The 18396-nt window shown below is 40.0% G+C and overlaps 1 protein-coding gene across 2 annotated transcripts in view; it reads left to right on the top strand.

The window, feature by feature from the left end:
* SGCD (sarcoglycan delta) overlaps nt 1-18396 on the top strand; it is a 415700-nt gene that overhangs the window by 266392 nt on the left and 130912 nt on the right. For both annotated transcript variants that reach the window (XM_036423826.2, XM_036423825.2), the window contains exon 3: nt 5874-5975. In XM_036423826.2, coding sequence (XP_036279719.1) covers nt 5874-5975 — 102 coding nt within the window. The remainder of the gene's footprint in view (nt 1-5873; nt 5976-18396) is intronic.

Below are 18396 nucleotides of genomic sequence, written 5' to 3'. Positions count from 1 at the left end.
GCTTTCAATCAGATAGAAAGAAGAACTAATAGGAGAGCCCGGGCAAGCACACCCTGGCTGCTAGAGCACCTGCTGCAAGTTAGTTCATTTATGCTCACAGTTCCCAGCCACAGCATCTCTCATGGCCAAAACCTTCATTAGTGGGGAAATACAATCCTTCTTGTCTCCAAAGAAACAGAGATAAGCCAAGTGTTCAGTGTCATCCTATAAGCTGACTTCTCTGCTAACCCTCCACACACATGTAGCTTGGGTAAGAATTAAATCTTACTCATTTAAAGCCATTGAGAATGTTGTTGATGTTACTGTGGTATATAACCTAACCTCTTTGGACTGATACACATGGATTGTCTCATGTATCCCTCAAATTTAGAAGATATAGTAATTATCTTGATGATTTAAGGAAGAGTGAGCTGTAGAAAGGGTACCAACAAGTGAAGTGGTGGAGCCAGCATTTAACCCATGCAGTCTGATTTCAGAACTTATATTCTTTCATATTTTTAGCCAGTATACCCAAGTGAGTGTGTGTGTGTGTGTGTGTGTGTGTGTATGTGTGCGTGTGTATGTGTGCGTGTGTGTGTGTGCGCGCGCGCTCCAGTGACGGAGAAAAAGTGTTTTCCAAAGGACTTAGAGAAATGCCCTAAAGGGCAAGGAGAAATAAAGCAATTTGGAAGTAAAGAGAATTAGGCTTATTGCCTGTATGCGTGTATGTGGGAGCCATCCCTTCTCTTTGGCTCTTTGGTTCACCCCCAGGGAAAGTACAGACCAAGGAATGCCCATCCATATAATGCTGCTGGCAACCAGGCTTCCAATGCTATGCCTAAGCTCTATAAATTGTTAAAAGCAACTTTATAAGCCGTTATAAAATGTAAGTGCCATCTTTTCGTGTGCTCTTGGCTATGTGTATGTCTTCTTTGGAAACATGTCTATTCAGATCCTCTGCCCATTTTTCAATTGAATTGTTTCTTTTTATTATTGAATAGTAGGACTTCTTTCTATACTTTGGATATTAACCCCTTCTCAGATATATGATTTGCAAATATCTTCTCCTGTTTCATTTTGTTAATGGTTTCTTTTGCTGTGTAAAAAGCTTTTTAGTTGGATGTAATTCCATTTGCTCATTTTTGCATTTGGAGTGAAATCTTAGAAAACATTGCTAAGATCAATGTCAGAGAGCTTACCACATGGGTTTTTGCATCCCACCAATCACCAATGTACCCCCTTTGGGGTCTGTATCACATTAGTTGAGAATGCATGCTCTAATATATTGGAATCTACCCAAGGGATAGGCCTAGGTTTTATCATTTTTATAATGACCTTTCAAAATGCAGCACTCAGAAGGAAGCAATTCTATCCCGTGGCAAGTATTTGCTGATTGCATACTCTGAGCTGAGCAATGTTTTAGAAACTGAAACTACTTCGGACAAAAACCCTACCCCTCAGGAAGCTTACCTTCTAAAACAGTCTGTCTAGATAAAATTGCTTTCATCCGAACTAAGGAGCACCTGCCAGTAAAAGTGCTCAGGCAGGAGAGAGCTTTGGGACCTGCTGACTGAAATAGGACTTGGCATTTCTTCCAGCTTGAAAATGTGCTGACGGAATTAGAAACCTGTTCATGCTGATGGAGCAGGAAATTCAGAGGAGCACAAAATAGTACTCTCTTCAAAGCAATGTAATTCTGATTCCCAGCCCCCTCCCACAAGGCCCAGCAGGGCATTCCACATCACTAGGATCTTCAGGATGTCCCGTGCTTTGCCCAGCACAGTGGGAAGGCTCCTGGGGCCCACCAGTCACTGCCTCTCATTGGCGATGGCTGAGAGAATTGTGGTCAGACCCACGTGGTCCCTTTAGGTCTAGAGAAGAGACCTCTCTGCTATTCCTGGGGGAGGGAAACTTTGGACTGTCTGAAGCCCACTTCCCTCTGAGGTCCTAACCCCTCCTGGGGACACGGAGTGGGGGGAGACAGTGGTCATGGGAATCACAGACCTCCTGTCCACCCCCAGCTGAGAAAAGTCTCCTCTTCTCTTTGTTGCCTCTCTTTCCAGCACACCTGGCACAATCCAATAACCAGAGTTACCTTGTACAATAGGTAAAACTGACTTCCCCCCTCCTTCCCCCCCACCCCTTCACACACACACACACACACACACACACACACACACACACACACACTGCTTTCAGGCTGCTTTGCTCTCAAAATCTCTAAGCTGTGTGATTACAAAGCCTGGGATCTGTTTGAAATGGTAATGAAAAGGCCTAGGTTTGGCATGAGTGATGTGAAGAAGGAAACAAATTAATATTTCAGTCTATTGTCCTGGCACTCTAAAATCACTTGTAATCCATACTCACTTTATAGAAAACTGTCCATTTGAAATACTCAAGCAGTCAGTCTGGGCCAGATAAAGAATAAAGAGGAAATGCCATAATGCTTGGACTATCCTAGAGAGAGATTCTCCATTTCTAACCCTCTGCCCTTGTCCTCAGGCCCTATCTCCCCAAATGACCTTACAGGGACCACCCTGAATTAGCCTCAGAAGATAATGTGATTTTCCATGTGTTTGTGAAACTCCTATGTGCAGGCCTGGGGGAGGCACTGGTGATGCCCTGCCCTTACCAAGAGAGCAGTGGGATCCTATCTCCCACTTTTATCCCAAAGGCATGTTATAGACTTGGGGAGCATTCATTGGACAGTGTGGCTCTGTCCAAACCCAGCCAACCAGCTGTTAGAATTCGAATGCTTTCCTTTAAGAATATTGAAGTTTTGCCATTAGTGGGGAGTGGGGGGAGATGGTCTATTTCTTTCTAATTTCTTTAGAAATAACTGTAGATCTTCTAAATTCATCTTACTGGAAGGAAAGTTTTGCTTCAAAATTGACTTAAAACACCTATCCACAGCTTTAAAAAAATCTTTATTGTTGAAAATATTACATATGTCCCCCTTTTTCCTCCATTCACCCCTTCTAGCCCACACCCTTCTCCCCCTCCCCTGCCTCAGGCCTTTGCCACACTATTGTCCATATCCAAGGGTTATGCATATATGCCTACAAGTTCTTTGGTTGATCTCTTCCCACCCACCCACCCACCCTCTCCTTCCCTCAGATATTTTACAGTCTGTTCCATGCTTCTAGGTCTCTGGAACTATTTTGTTCATCCACATATGACAGAGCTATTTTGTTCATCCACATATGACACAGATCATGTGATACTTGGCTTTCTCTGACTGGCTTATTTTGCTTAGCACAATGTTCCTCAGGTCCTCAGGCAGTTAAAAGGTGAAATAGTTTCAATGAGGCTGTTCTCAAGCTGTTTTGATGTGTATCAAATCCAGTCTGATAGTTACAGAGCTGTAAAGGAGACTCCAATGTGGACATCAGTTGACTATTCTAATCTGCTTTGTGTTATATTCTCGAAATAGAGGCCAATAAAAAGAACCCACGCTGATACGCCTTTCCCATCACATATCTTTGGGCAGAATTAAGGACTGGGAGGGAAACTGAAAAAATGAAGTGACAATGAATAATAATAGAAAGAAACTATAGATAGAAGAAATAATAGATTCATCAAGTTTGTAGTGAATTTTCTAACAAGTCAGGTATTTAAACAAAGGGAAGTTACTATTGCAAAGGAGTTAATTGACTGATGAGATGAATGTTTCTCAAACTTTAGTCATTCTGGTACCTCCCTTACTGTTCCCCTCTGGCTGTGTGCCACCTGTGGTACAGTCTCAGAGGCCAAAACTGAAAGGGACTTAATGTTTTGTGTCTCTCCATGGCTCACAGTATACAATTACATTCGGCCTTTCATATCTGCGGATTCTGCATTTGCAGATTCAATTTTCCATGGATCAAAAGTATGTGCGAAAATGCTACATTGTTACTGACATGTACTGTGTAGTTATGCCTACCATGATTGGGTCATATTGAACAGGTACAGACTTTTTCTTGCCACTATTCCCTAAGCATAACAACTATTAGAGTCTAACAACTATTTATATAGCATTTATTGTATCCGGCTTTATAAGAAATCTGGAAATGGCTTAAAGTATACAGAAGGATGAGCATAGATTATATGCAAATACTATTCCATTTTTATAAGGGAGTTGAGTGTAGATTTTGGTATCCATGGAAGGCAGGGGTTCCTGTAACCAGTCCCCTACAGATACCAAGAGACTACTATATGCACGAATAGGCTTTCCAGAAATAGCTTTTCATTTTCTCTCTCTTTTTTTTTTATATATTGTATTTTATTGATTTTTACAGAGAGGAAGAGAGAGGGATAGAGAGTTAGAAACATGGATGGGAGAGAAACATTAATCACCTGCCTCCTACACACCCTCTACTGGGGATGTGCCTGCAACCAAGGTACATGCCTTTGACCAAAATCGAACCTGGGACCTTTCAGTCCGCAGGCCAACATTCTATCCACTGAGCCAAACTGGTTTTGGCTCATCTTCTCTCTTTGTTGCGGATTCTTCCTGCTGCTGGTGTGATGTGAACATGCCGTTCAGCCGGTGGCCTCTCACACTGGCTTTGAATGCTCAGTCTGGGGCCCTCTTGGCAGAGTTGTCCCCACAAGAACTCAAAATAGAAATGTACAGATGGCATGCTATCCGGGAAAGAACAATATTACCTAAGAGATGTGTTCCCAGCTACACACTGGACTGCTGTTATGAAGGGGGGAGGGGAAAGTGCCCATTTTCTGCTTGTCCATTCCCCCCACCCCCCACCCCCCACGTGGTGTCTGTGCAGAATGTGATGAGGTACAGAGCACATGGCAGTGCCAGATAGATTCTGGTGAGAAACTGCAGGAGTTTGAGCAGAGTGAGTGAAATGGGCTGGAGCATGGTTCGGGCAGGTGGCTGCTGCTTAAGTCTAGCTGATGGTAGAAGACAGGCTCAGACTTGCTGGGAATTTCATTTTTGTATGAGTAGTTGAAAACCTGGATTTTTTTTTTTATTCAAATCATTCAATTTTCTAATGTCATTATGTCAAAATAGGGGGATAAATTTTTAAAGCATATATGTATTTGTATATCTGTGTGTATGCTTTTTTAAAAATATATTTTATTGATTTTGTACAGAGAGGAAGGGAGAGAGAGAGAGAGAGAGAGAGAGCTAGAAACATCAATGAGAGAGAATCATCGGTCAGCTGCCTCTTGAACACCCCCTACTGGGGATATGCCTGCAACCAAGATACATGCCCTTGACTGGAATCGAACCCGGGTCCCTTCAGTCCCCAAGTCGACACTCTATCCGTTGAGCCAAACTGGTTTTGGCTCTGTGCGTATGCTTTATTTTCTTAAATTGAGTCTTCAGCTTGTATACTTTTGTCTATACTTTAATATTTCTAGAACAAGCTATTAGGAAAAATGTCAATAACTAATTTGACTTCCTAAATGTGTTGTGAGCCAAATATGCCCTGTCTGTAGGCTGGATTTGACCAACAGACTGCCAGTTTGTGATTTCTGCATAGAGTTTTAGAAAAAAATGATCTTTGATTTTAACCAAGGGAATCATCCTCTTCTCTCTTCTCATTCACTGCCTTCCTCCATTTTTTCTGCACTGCCTAGCAAAAAGGACCCCCCCTTCATCTAGGCAAGTGAATGACAGGGGATCGGGGGGGGGGGGGGGATGGGGACATTACAGATTGCTCAGAATAAAATTCTCTTAGAATAAGTGAGCAAAAAGGACAGTAAGCATAATTGCATTGAACAATGCCTCCTGGTATTTTATGTATTTGTTTAATCCCAACTCCCCCCTCATTCTACTCTCTCTTTTAAAAAAGGAGGGCAATAGCTTTGTTTTAGTATGAAAGCCTGAGATATTTTGAAAGTTTGACTAACTGCATTTTCATGTTGTCTCTGTGCCTCTATTTTAGGATGGAATGGGAAACTTGAGAATCACAGAAAAAGGTCTAAAGTTAGAAGGAGACTCAGAATTCTTGCAACCTCTCTACGCCAAAGAAATCCAGTCCCGACCGGTAAGTTTCTGCTGAGAGAAGGAATTATTGTTCCTTGGGAATCAAAATCTGGGGAAATCTATCTTGCCATCAGCTGAGTATAAAGAGTGGCATAGGGGGTGATGACACAGGTAATGAGATGCATTTGAGTCTAAAGTCTTGAGTGTATTCACAGTTCAATTAAAGAACTGAAGTTTGGAAAGGTAGTATGTCCAAAGCCACATAGTCCTGAAGTAGCAGAGCAGGGATTTCCACTAAGAAATATATTCTTAATCTTTTTCTGTTAGCCAGTCTTATTCCTATACTTTTTCTCTCTTTCTTCCTCTTTTGCCATGATAGAAGTGATTCCTAGATATCTAGCTTTTATTAACTAATATTATCAAAATTAACTTTTGTTTAGGAGTGGCTTTTCTGGTTGTTTTTTGTTTTTTGTTTCTCTGGTTTTTATATTTTGTTTTCTGGTGGCTGGTGGAATTTGCTGGTTGGACGGGATTATTAATACATTTGCATTGCCTGGATTGATCCACATCCACCTGCAAGCAAAGAGCAGCAGGAAAGTTCCCCAAAGCGTCATTTGTTTCATGTGCATTGACTAGGGTAATTAATGAAATTCAGCACCTTGATGCAGTGGGTAATTATATCTCAATGCTCTCTAAGCTACTGAGTTGTACTAAACTGAGTGCAATTGTTGAATTGCCAACAAATGTATTTCCTTGTGTGCCTAGTGAGAGAGAGGAAGCCATGATGTTAAAATCATCAAAAAGAGAAAATCAGTTTATCTACACAATGATTATAAAATGTAACTGGAACTTACAGTATACTGGCTTATACTCTTAAAGTACCAAAGGTATTATAAACATATCCATTGTCTTTGAGGAAACTATATCCTGAAAGGAGTAATGGAATGGAACTATAACAAAATGGTTTGGGTGATGATTCTGCTAACAACTTTATTGTATTTTTCCAGCCATCTGCCATGAATACAGGGTGTCCCTTAAAAAGGTATATACACTTTAATAGCTGATAGCTCAATTTTGAAAATGAAATGTATTTTAATAAATACTTCCGTTATAATTATTAGAGACCCCCCCCAATAATTAGTTTTAACAAAGTCATACATTTCATGCTATTCTGTATTTTGTCCCTCTAAATACTATATTAACAGTAAAAAATTGTATAGCTAAATAATATTTAAAAGTTTAAGAGCTATTTTAAGGTATGACTGATGAAGAATAAACTGTAAATATTTAAGAACAAACTATACATATACAATTTGATAAATATTCACACATGTATATACTTGTGACATCATCACCACAATCAAGATAATGAATGTGTGTCACCCCTAAGAGTTCCTCCATGACTTCATCCTGCAGCACCCTCCCTACTTCGCCAGCCCCTTCTCAAGCAACCACCATCTACTTTGTCTTTTACATTCTCTTGCGTTTCTTAGAACTTCATATAAATTAAATCAGACAATTTTAAAACCTAAATAATTTTAAGAATAAATTGTGTATGCCATTTTATCAAGATCATTTTAAACCATTTATTTATTATCCAACTTAAAAAAGAATAAGATTGATTTTGCCTGTGATTGGGCTGTGTCTTGGCTTGGATGGGAAGAGAGATTAGAAGTAGATCAGGGCATAGTACTTGACAGTTTTTCTTTTGGATGACCACAGAGACGGAAATAGAGGAAAACATATTAGGCATGACAACAACGGTAGCATTAGTCTTCTTTTGAATTGTCATAAAAAGTGAAAATATATACCATATGTTTCTGTGTATAAGATGCTATTTTTTTTTCTAAAATGGTTAGACTGAAAATAAAGGGGTATCTTATACACGGAAGCCAGACAAGGAGGGAGCCTCAGGGTGTGTAGCTACCCATACCTTGTTGAACAGGCTTCCTTAATCACGAGCCTCACTGTTAATAATATCAGCTGATTCTGTAATTGGAAGTTGAGGTGGAGAGTACGTAGATGCAACAGAGACCGGAGCATTCTGAGCCCATAAAGATGTCAAAAAATAAAAGATAAATACCAGTAAAATAAATACCTGCAAAATTCAAGCTGAACGTAATCAGCTAATGCAAAAGATCATGGAAATAGAGCTGCAGAGAGATAATTTGGACCTCCTCTCACTAAGTGTACAATCAGACAGTGGAGAAAACAGGAAGAACAACTTCTTAAGATGCCAGAAAAGAAGACCTTAAGAGGCAAACCAGCAAAATGTGCAAACTTGGAGCAGAAGGGCTTAAGACTTGGATTATGGAGCAGCACCAGAGTGGATTATGTGTGTCAACCAAGCTTATTCAATGTCAGGCAAGAATGTTTGCAAGCAAAATAAACATTGTTGATTTTACAGGAAAGGCAAAATGGTGCTTCAATTTCATGAGGAGAGAAGAGTTGGCCATGAGAACACAAAGTTAGCTCAGAAAATGCCATCAGTTTGAGGATGATCTCACATATATAAACAGTGACTCAGAAGATAGCAGTGATACAATAGAACTTGAAGAAATTGATATTTCTGGAACTAATAGTGATGAAGAAGAGAGCAGTGATGCAACAGAGGCTGAATAAAATGGTATGCTGCATAATATCATAATACTGTTATGTAAACATTAGCTGTGGTGGAACAACCGAACAACTGGTTGCTATGACATGCGCTGACCACCAGGGGAGGGTGTTGGTTTCAGTCGGATGGTGGAGCAGGTGAGCAGGGGCGCCAGACCAAGGTGGGGAGTTGCCTGGCACTTGCTCTGATTGCTTGGTGCTGTCAGTGGGTGCGAGTGGTGGCTGCCAGCCCCAAACACCCCTCAGGGTTTTTCCACCTCACCCTGCTCCTAAGGGGTGAGCAGGCAGCAGCTGCTGCTTGCATCTGCCGCTGCCACCAGCACCGTCAGCAGGTGGTGAGAGTGGCAGTGGCAGGAGCACGAGCAAGCTGCCAGCAGACGGGATAGAGGGCTGTGGTGGGAGGGGCCAGGTGGGGGCACAGAGGTAGAGCTGAGACCTATCCCTGTGCTCACCACAGCCTCATGGCCCACAGTTCCTTTCAAAGTGCATGAATTTGTGCATTGGGCCCCTAGTTACTAAATAAAACTGTGTTCTGTTTGATGTTTAAAATATATGATTTCTTAATTTGGGGTTGGAAAAGTGGAGGGCATCTTATACATGGAAAAATATGGTATATTGGATCAGAAGAGCAAAAGAATAAACTAGAAGCTGGTGATTTAGTGTATAAGGCTTCCTTACCTCAAACACAGAGACAATTGCCAGCTTAGCAAAGTTTGGGTCCTGGCCTTGGGAATGCAAAGAAGGTCCTGGGAATGACTGTTGGGCAGGCAGTCAATAGACTTTGCCATACTTAACAATCATAGCCTCACACAATGCTTATGTGAATGTCACACACAACAGCTTTCTATTCTCTACCTGGCATCGGTAGCTTATTGTTTCTTCCTGATGTTCCTGACCATTGCTTACAGACTGACTGCCTCTGGAAGACTCTTCACTGTCGACTGAACTGCAGAATCATTTCTCCATAGGTCATAGCTGCTTCTGTTTTATGGGGTACCACCTGCTTTTCCCAGTGCCCTCAACCTCTAAGTGAGGATAGCTAGTGAAGCAACACTTGACTTCATTTTGGTTTTGTGTTTCATTGATGAGATGAATTAGATTGGGTAAGCAATCCCTGCAATGTTCAATACTGTATCTGATTTCATTATTGAAGGTTGCAACCCTGGTAAAGTCACAACACATTGATTTGGCTGGTAGTAATCACTTTGGAAGATAAGTTGATAAGAAAGAGTTTATCTCTATAAAAATTTCCACCTGTGAGTAGAAAGAAAGCCTTGGGACTTCATGCCACTCAGAAATTATATTGAAGAGGACACAGACTAAATGAACTATTCTACTATCACATCCAAAGACCAGCTCTAAGATGAAAACTGGAAACAACAGTGGATAATACCAGATGGAGCTTAATCATGTCTGGTCCAATCACTGAGAGGATATCTCTCCTTCACAGATTCATTGTGAGGGTGACCCGCCTTATGAGCTATTGACTGAACTATTAATATGAAGGCTTACCTCAGAAGTATAGTTAATTCACAGGGTTTTCCTTTTAATATGGATTTGTTTCTGATATTTAAATACCTGGAGATTTGACATTTTTATAAAAATCTACCTTTTCTGAGTCTCATGAAAAAATCAGAAACCCTGGCAAAATGGTTTGATCTTCCAAAAAAAGAGCTGAGGAGCAGCTGCCTCATCTGGAGGGGCATCTGTTATGCAGTTTGCACAGTCTCCCCCAGTCACTATTGTCTCTGTCCCAACCTCTTCACTCGTTTCTGTAATGAGTCCCTGGGGAACCCTGGGGATGCAGCTCCTGGTTTGTGAGAATGAGAATGTATGTATCTCATCATGCGGAAGTCCAGAAATTAGGTTGACTTCTTAGGACTCTAGTCACTTGTGACTCCCTGTTCCTCCCTTCTTGTTTCCCTCTCCTGTGCATCCATTTCTGGCTCCTATGGGTTTGAAATAGCAGCAAGCTCAGTGACAACAAAACAGACCACGGATGGGAAGGAGGCAGACAAGTAACAGAAGATGAAACTGGATTTGGCTAGCTCTGCCTGACGGAAGGAAGAAAAAAAAAGAAGAAGAAAAAAGTGGGAATATGGGATGGGATGGCAGACAAGCATAAGCTTTGCCTGAAGAGGCTCCACTGATGATGATTTAGTTGCCACGCGTAAAGCCCTGTCTCTCTGGTTAGTTCAGAAACCAAATGAAGGCTGCAGTGGCTTCTCCCCAGTAAGCAAAACAGCTTCAACTCCCAGCTGAACACATTGCACACAAAACAGTATTTTCCGTGCCACTTGCATGGAACATGAACATCTTGCTGTCTTTAATTAAGAAGTTAACTGGACCGTGAAGTATTGCCTGAGTAAATAAAAGTGATTTGTACTAAGTCAGAGGGGTGCAGTAGGCATCTTTGCCTGCCTTTGCTCACACATAAATTATGGAGATTATTAAAAATTGGAAGGGCCATCTATAAGCCCATCTGTACTGGGAAGCTGATTGCCATTCCCAAAATGTATCTCCCTTCCTACTTGTCATGATTTATTGTGGACAAGAGCAGGAACCGGCTGCTTCCTCTTCTTTCTTAAACAGATACACAAAGTTTGAATAGCTCAACATTTAATACAACGGCAGCGGGTTGGTTTGTTTATCCTGGAAAGAGAGAGAGCTAACCAGAGGCTTTGGGTTGCTGTAGAATTACAGTTGGATGATGAAGATTTTGTCCTTCCTTTAATTTAAAAGCAACTAACCAGGTGTGCTTTTCTTAAATGGAGGTTGTGCCAGAAATGTAAGAGTTACTGAGAGCTTAGGTCAGATTCAGGTATAATTACAGCAGCCAGTTTCCATAGAAAGAGGTCCCAACTTCAAATGAGGTGTGAATGTTTAATTGTATGATTTGAGGGCCTGCAGCCAGGTAGTCTACTCCAGATCCATTCTTGTTGCCTGTCATGTCATAGTGTCCAAAAGTCCATGACTTGTATCTCATTTATTTGAAGACTCAGACATATGCATTCATGCCAAACCCACATGGCAAATTTTCTCTCCCTAACCCCCAAGTGCATACACATTCATACACAAAGGATTTGAAGTAACTTAAAAGAAGTATATGCAGTAACACAGTAAGAAAGGATATACTGGGTTAAGAAAAATATAAATTTGAACAGGAGGCAGAGGTGTTGGCGGTTTAATAGAATACAAGGGACAGGGCAGAGCATCTGGTAGTTACTCTTGCTAAGCCTGGAGTTTGGGATGAAGTCTCCAAACTGTGAAACTCAGTCTCTGGAATAAAATTTGCTCTCTCTGTGCTCCAGAGATTCAAATGATGTCCTGGACAGAAGGAGAGTTATAGCTGGAGTTTGGCATCTGGAAAGTACACTAGATTCAGTTACAGAATCTGACTTCTCTTCTTACTGTTAGTGCTGACGTGATCAGTAGTGAGCCCTACCGTGTCATTCCTCTTCTCTGTTTCCTTATCTGCGAACTGAAGAAGTAGGACGTGACCAGTCTACAACTTTTTTTTTAAGCTGTGGAATTATTTAAAGTCACATTTTACTTATGACCCCAAAATTGGGACCATTGGAAACTGAGCTGCTCTGGTTGGGGACTGGAGTGGGGAGGGGTTAGGGTTTCAGCCTGTTGCCCTATCCAGCCTGTCTCCCTGTCACCAGCCACAGATGCCAGGACCCTGAAGGGTGTGGGAGGTCCACATACCACAGTTTGAGAACCAACAGACTATATGAAAACCTGGCCTAGCTTCATCTAGGTTCTCCATGCAATTCCTCATGGAGACCTTTCCTGACCACCCATCAAAAATATATTGCTTAGTAGCTTTATTTTTTTATATTACATATTAACTACTGGTTATGTTAATTGCTATCTGTATAGTATATGTATATATAGAGTACACAATTAAATATTATTATAACTAACTTTTTTGCTTATCCAATTACCATATAATCCCCAAAAATGGCAGGTTCATACTAGTAGGAAGACAGTTACTAATGTTGAAGAGCAGGCTTTGGGACATCAACTTCCTGCTCAAATTCTGGCTCCAGCATTTACTAATTTGTTGTCTTGAGCAAATTACCTGACCTTTTCTGTGCTTCACTTTCCTTGTCTGTAAAATGGACATAATAATAATACTAACTCATAAACTCATTATAGGATCATAAAGTTCATTTATTTTATATAATTATGTGAATTTGTGAATTTGATTTTTTATAGAGCAGTGTGTTGTGAATTTGATTTTTTATAGAGCAGTGCCTTGAGTATAAAGCACTATAAAAGTTTCACTATAATAATTGATTACTATTGAGATATTAACACTTGTTAATATTATTTGCTTGGTTTACTACTGTATCTCTTAATTCCTAGAGTTGTGCTGTCATATGGAAGGAAAGCAATTTTTGAATGAATGAATGAATGAATGAATGTTCTTTTAGGATCCTTCTGACTCAGATTCTATAAGAGCATCTCAGGTGGGAAGATAAAGATAAATTTCTCTTTGATTGAGGCATATAGATTGATTATATCAACCAAGTATTAAGTATTCTATCATGTCAGAGATGGCTTGAGCAACTATACAATATGAGGCCTGAGGGAAGCAGGTCAGACCAGTTGGAAGATATAAAATTGATGCTAAAGGTCCAACACACCCATCTTTCTCTACTTTGCAATGCAGCCGTAACATAAAGCCTGGATCAGTGCCATCCACAGACTAATGGAAGCCACAAGTGTGGGCTGTGTGCTGCAGGCAAGAAAGTCCAAGAGAACAAAATGGGCACTTCAGCCCTTCCAATCATTCAGCTTCTCTTCCTCGTCACTATGGCACATCAGTGCCATACATAACTCTTAGTTTCAGGAACATCCCAGCCACCTGTCATGACTACGTGGAGCCAGACTGCTTCTCTCTTATTTCATAAATAATGATTAAGAGGGACAAGTACACACCAAAGTCTATTGTGATTTGGTTTTTATTCCTTTAATGGTAGGAAGAGTCCTACTTCTATTTAGATGGTATCTCACAGCCGATAACACCTGCTGAGTACCTGGAGAGAACAGTGGCAAGAGATTTTAGATTTACAGAAGGAGGATGTTTTGAATATATTCTTAGAGGTTTTGTTGTTCTTCACTACTAAAAGGTTGGCAAAAAAAAGTTACTTTTTAAAAAAGTCATTTTTTTAATGCTGTAATCAAAACATACTCCTCTGCAGGTAACTCTCGTCACACCTAGCACTTTATAATTGCTGTGGGTGTGTTGCACTGTTAGTCTTTATTTTTCAAAACTTGTTCATTGTCAAAAACACAAATAATGTTTTAGGAGATGTCATTTCAGAGGCTGGGATGGCACTACTTTGCCACCTGAAATTAGAAATACTTAGGCTTTCTTTGATGCTGTGACCTGCAACCGCTGATTGCAGTGCCCTGTGAATCGTTACCAGTGATGTTTTCAATGGCAGGTGCCTAAATTATGAGTGTGAGATTTTCTCTTTCCATGAATGATTCTGTTTGTATCAGTACCGATTCTTCCTCTGGGCAAATAGGAAATGGTCCACCAAGTAAATGAGACTTTTAAGACTGATAAACATCTTGTAGATGTATTTGTTGCATCTTAGAGGAACGAGAGACCGACTGGTAAAAATCACAGTGCTAAAAGAATAAGACACGCAGACAGCCCTGGTTTTTGTTGCTTGGTGCAATAAGGAAGATTTCTCTATCTAGGAAGCCACAGCTTCTCTTTGGTAACATCAGAGTCATGGAAATAAAGTGTTATCTCTCTATAGTAAAAGACAAGGACAGATGGTAGGATAATTGCAATTTTCCACTATCAAGCTGTATATATTGGTTTTAGGCCTCAGTTAAGGCTCAGGCAGTTATGTTAAAAAAAATATTAGAGGAATGTTATGGAAAATGAATTATCCTTAGGTTGTAGCTCATTAATAGATGAGAAATGGAGCTGGCTTTTTAAATTATTAATGTATGACTATTCATATTACTGCATGGGTATGTAGTTCCCATGTTTGTTTCTGACTTCAGATGTCAGCAAACCAAGGCTTTCCATTTAATTCTTAGCCTTCTCAATAAGTTTTTAATTTGTCTAACCATGCGAGTTTTCTGAGAAGTGGAGTTCACCCCCAGGCTCTCTGTTGCTGCCACAGAGTGTTCACTAAATCACAGTGCTTCTGTCATGATACCTTAGCGGCTCTCTGGTTAGGGTACAGAAAGAAGTTTAAGGAAAACAAAATAGGAATTGACAGTACAACAGAGTTGGTATGAAAAGATGGCCAACGGCAACACAGTCATGGATTGTACGAGGTAATTGCACACTCTCAGTGAGCGAAGATTGTGGGGACTGTTTCTTTTTGGGTGACTACCACCACAGCTTATCACAGGGCTCATGAACCTGTAGGATTTAACAGTGTTGATTGTATATGATTAAATCACTTGATTTTGATTTTTCTAGTTAGCCTATATGACAAAAATATTTGAAAAATCATCTTTGTAAAGTATTACATCACTGCTAGTGTAGTATCTGCTGCTTGGTGTGCACAACTAACCACAGAGACTATCTAGGTAGAGGAATAAGAAACTCTACAGATGCCTGGACCATTATGTTCTTGAGATATCTAACAAATCACTGCCAGGAAATGGGGAATGGTTAGAAAAATTTGAAGTGTTCCAAAATGCCTGCAGGGGTTTTGCTGCTCTCGTTTTAATATTGAATAACTATAACTTTAATATATATTAAATTATTTGTTTTTATGGATATTAAGTGAACTATAATATATGGAAAACAGCCTAACAAAGAGCCGGGCCCATAGTAATTACTCATAAATGTTTGCTGAATTTGAATATAAATAATGTGTGATTAGGTTTTCGTGTTGTCGTTAGCTAACAGCCACAGTCCTAATGTGAAGTTATCTCATTTATTCCTTATAGTAACCCTGGGAAGATCTGTCATTTTAATGTTCTCTTTAGAGGTGAGAGTGAAAGGCTTAGAAAGGTTTAGGAAGAACACACATCTAATATCCCAACCCACATTGACACTAACACCGTGGTCTTAACTGAAGTGCTGTCTCATCTTTGGTTAATAAACAGTAGTCAGATATTGGCCTGTGCTGTTGGCCTAACTTGTTTTCCTTGCAGCCCAAGGAAACATGCAGAGGCTTGTTCATTTCATGATAATGAGAGCATATTATTTCCTTTCTCTGTAAATGGCAGTTTCTGTGACCATCTCCTTCTGATGGCCTTTATTCTCTAGTTTTCCCTCATGCGGTTATCATGTATTGCCCATTCCAACCAGCGATCTCCTAAATTGTCCCACCTCCCACTACACCATTACTTCTCTCTCTTGTCATGCCTTCAATTAGAATTCTATTATACCGTAGTATTGGAAATAATCAAGAACTCATGTTCAAATTAAATCTGACTCAGGAAAAATGCCATAATGTTCTAAAGATGTAGGTTCTTTAGATAGGGTTTTGCCCAGAAGCTAAGACCACTAGTTACTGGTTTTTCTCATTTTTATATCATCAAAATGAAAAATATATAAACTTATAAATACCTATAAAATTCCAAATTTTTAAAGATCTGGCTTTTCTTAACTCTGGATCCTAATTTGAAACTACAGAACACAAAAAATATGAATGACTATTTTCTCAATTCTTCCAATTCTCTAAAGATCTAGTATCGACCTAGATTCATAGGAGAGAAATTAATTCATTATATATCATGGATACCTTAGGGTATTCAGGCTTAATTACTTCTGGGATCTCCTCTGGAGAAAAGATTCTGTCTTTTTCATTTTAAATTCAATTTCTCTTACAAGTTCTTCAAATATATTAAGTACAACAACCTACTACCATCCTTATTCCTTGAACTGCTTCTTCATTTTTTATCAACCCCAACTGATATATTTGCAATATGGTTAAATTTATAGGACCTCCACAATATAGTAAGTATTCTTAGATATATTTTCTTTTTTTTTCCTTCTCTTTTAGGGATTATGGAAGGTATATGTGTCTGTTAGTGTAACACCATTAATTTGTACATTTTTTGGTCCAGTAGTCATTAATGGCAGCCTAGGGAATAGCATTGTTTTCCTGTTCATTTGTATAACTTATAATTGAATGCAGATACTGTATTTGGACACCATCTATGTGACCATTAGTCTGGTGTTTCTGTGGTGAAGACTGACATGATGAACATGTCTGCTCCAGCCCACCTCCACCGAGTTGTCAGATGTGCCTCACACCATAAATCCAGCAGTGCACAGAGTGGAACTCAAACCTTCCCATGTGTACACACAGTCTTAGTCTCACACTGCTTTCTCTGGCCCATCCTCTTCTTCATTCACTAATCTCTTTGCAGCCTTCCTCACATCTCAATTATCCTCCTGCTGGTAGCCTTGCCCCAAGCTGGTTTGCTCCCCTCAGTTCTGCTTCTCTGACTTTGAAATGTACTCTCTGCCTCACTGGGGGGTGAGTTTCCCTGCTTGACTCTATAGCCTTCAGCCCTCTTTTTTTTCCTTTTTTCTTTTTTTTTTAATCCTCACCCAATGGTATTTTTTCCATGGATTTTCAGACAGAGTGGGAGGGAGGAGATGGGAAGAAAGAGAGAAACATTGATTGGTTGCCTCTCCCGTACCAATCTATATCAAACTCACAGCCAAGATATGTGCCCTTGACCAGGAATGGAACCCATGAGCCTTTGGTCCATGGGCCAACACTCGGACCACTGAGTCAAACTGGTCAGGGCACCTTCAGCCCTTTTAGATTATCACTGTACCTGTGGGAATATCTCAGTGTGGAAATGCTCTCTCTGAATATCTCCATTGTCCTGGGAAGACTTGCAGTAGGTGCTTGTGAAGTCAGTACAGCATAGTAGCAAAGTACACACCACTTAAAGGTAGACCAAAACTGGATTTGAAGATCGGTTTTGCTACTAGCTTTGTAACTGGAGCCATGTTACTTGACACCTCAGACTTTGGTTTGTCTGTCCATAATATGAGGTAACCAACAGAATTATAGAGTTGTTTTGAAAATTAAATGAAAAAAATATATACAGGATGCCTAGGAAAGTGGCATTTAGACTTTATAAATGGTCATTATTATCATTAAAGATTGCATGGTAAAAGAAAACTGGAGACCACTCCTGAAGGATCAGCGGTTTGAATACCTCTGTGTCATTGAAAATATAAATAAGGTTCCTTATATTTAATCTCCATATATTAATTTCAGTTACATTGGTCAGATGACTGATTTTGAATTCTACCAAAATTGTACCTTCTGAGCTGAAGCAAATAGAAAGGGAAATCTCTTTGCCAGAAGCCAAAAGTAATTTCCCAGGAATTGCCTATTCACCCCTCACATGCAAATGCTACTGTGATGGTTTCATCAGAGGTTGTCCAGAATATCTTATGCCAGTGTTAGCCTTAAAGAATGATATTGGGGCTATTGCCTCTTGGTTCACAGGGTGTACCCACAAGGAAAAGAGAAACAAAGCAAAGGTAGGTAGCCCCACTTGGCACAGTTGATTGACTGTAATAGGTCCTGATTATGCTGCTCATATTGCATGAAATTAAAAAGCTTACAAATGTTATGAGCCATTACCCTTCCATTTAAGGGATCTTATGACATACTAGCAACATTTAATGAAATTCTTTTCAAAATGCCATCGGCAGACTCAGTCAGATCCCATGTTGAAATGAAACTTGAAGAATGGCTTCAGAAAGTTTGTTCTCCACCTGCCTGTGTTTGTAATCTGTGGAACCCATCTAGAGGCCAAAAGAAGTTTCTCATCAGTTAACAGTGATTTGCTGGTGTCAAGAAGTGTTTCTGCTTTGAAGAAGAGAATGTTTTCTGCTT

This window comes from Pipistrellus kuhlii, unplaced genomic scaffold, assembly GCF_014108245.1.
Source record: "Pipistrellus kuhlii isolate mPipKuh1 unplaced genomic scaffold, mPipKuh1.p scaffold_m20_p_8, whole genome shotgun sequence".
NCBI classification, from domain to species: Eukaryota; Metazoa; Chordata; class Mammalia; order Chiroptera; family Vespertilionidae; genus Pipistrellus; species Pipistrellus kuhlii.
Note: the sequence above shows the minus strand (reverse complement) of the source record. Positions and strands in the feature narration are given on the sequence as shown.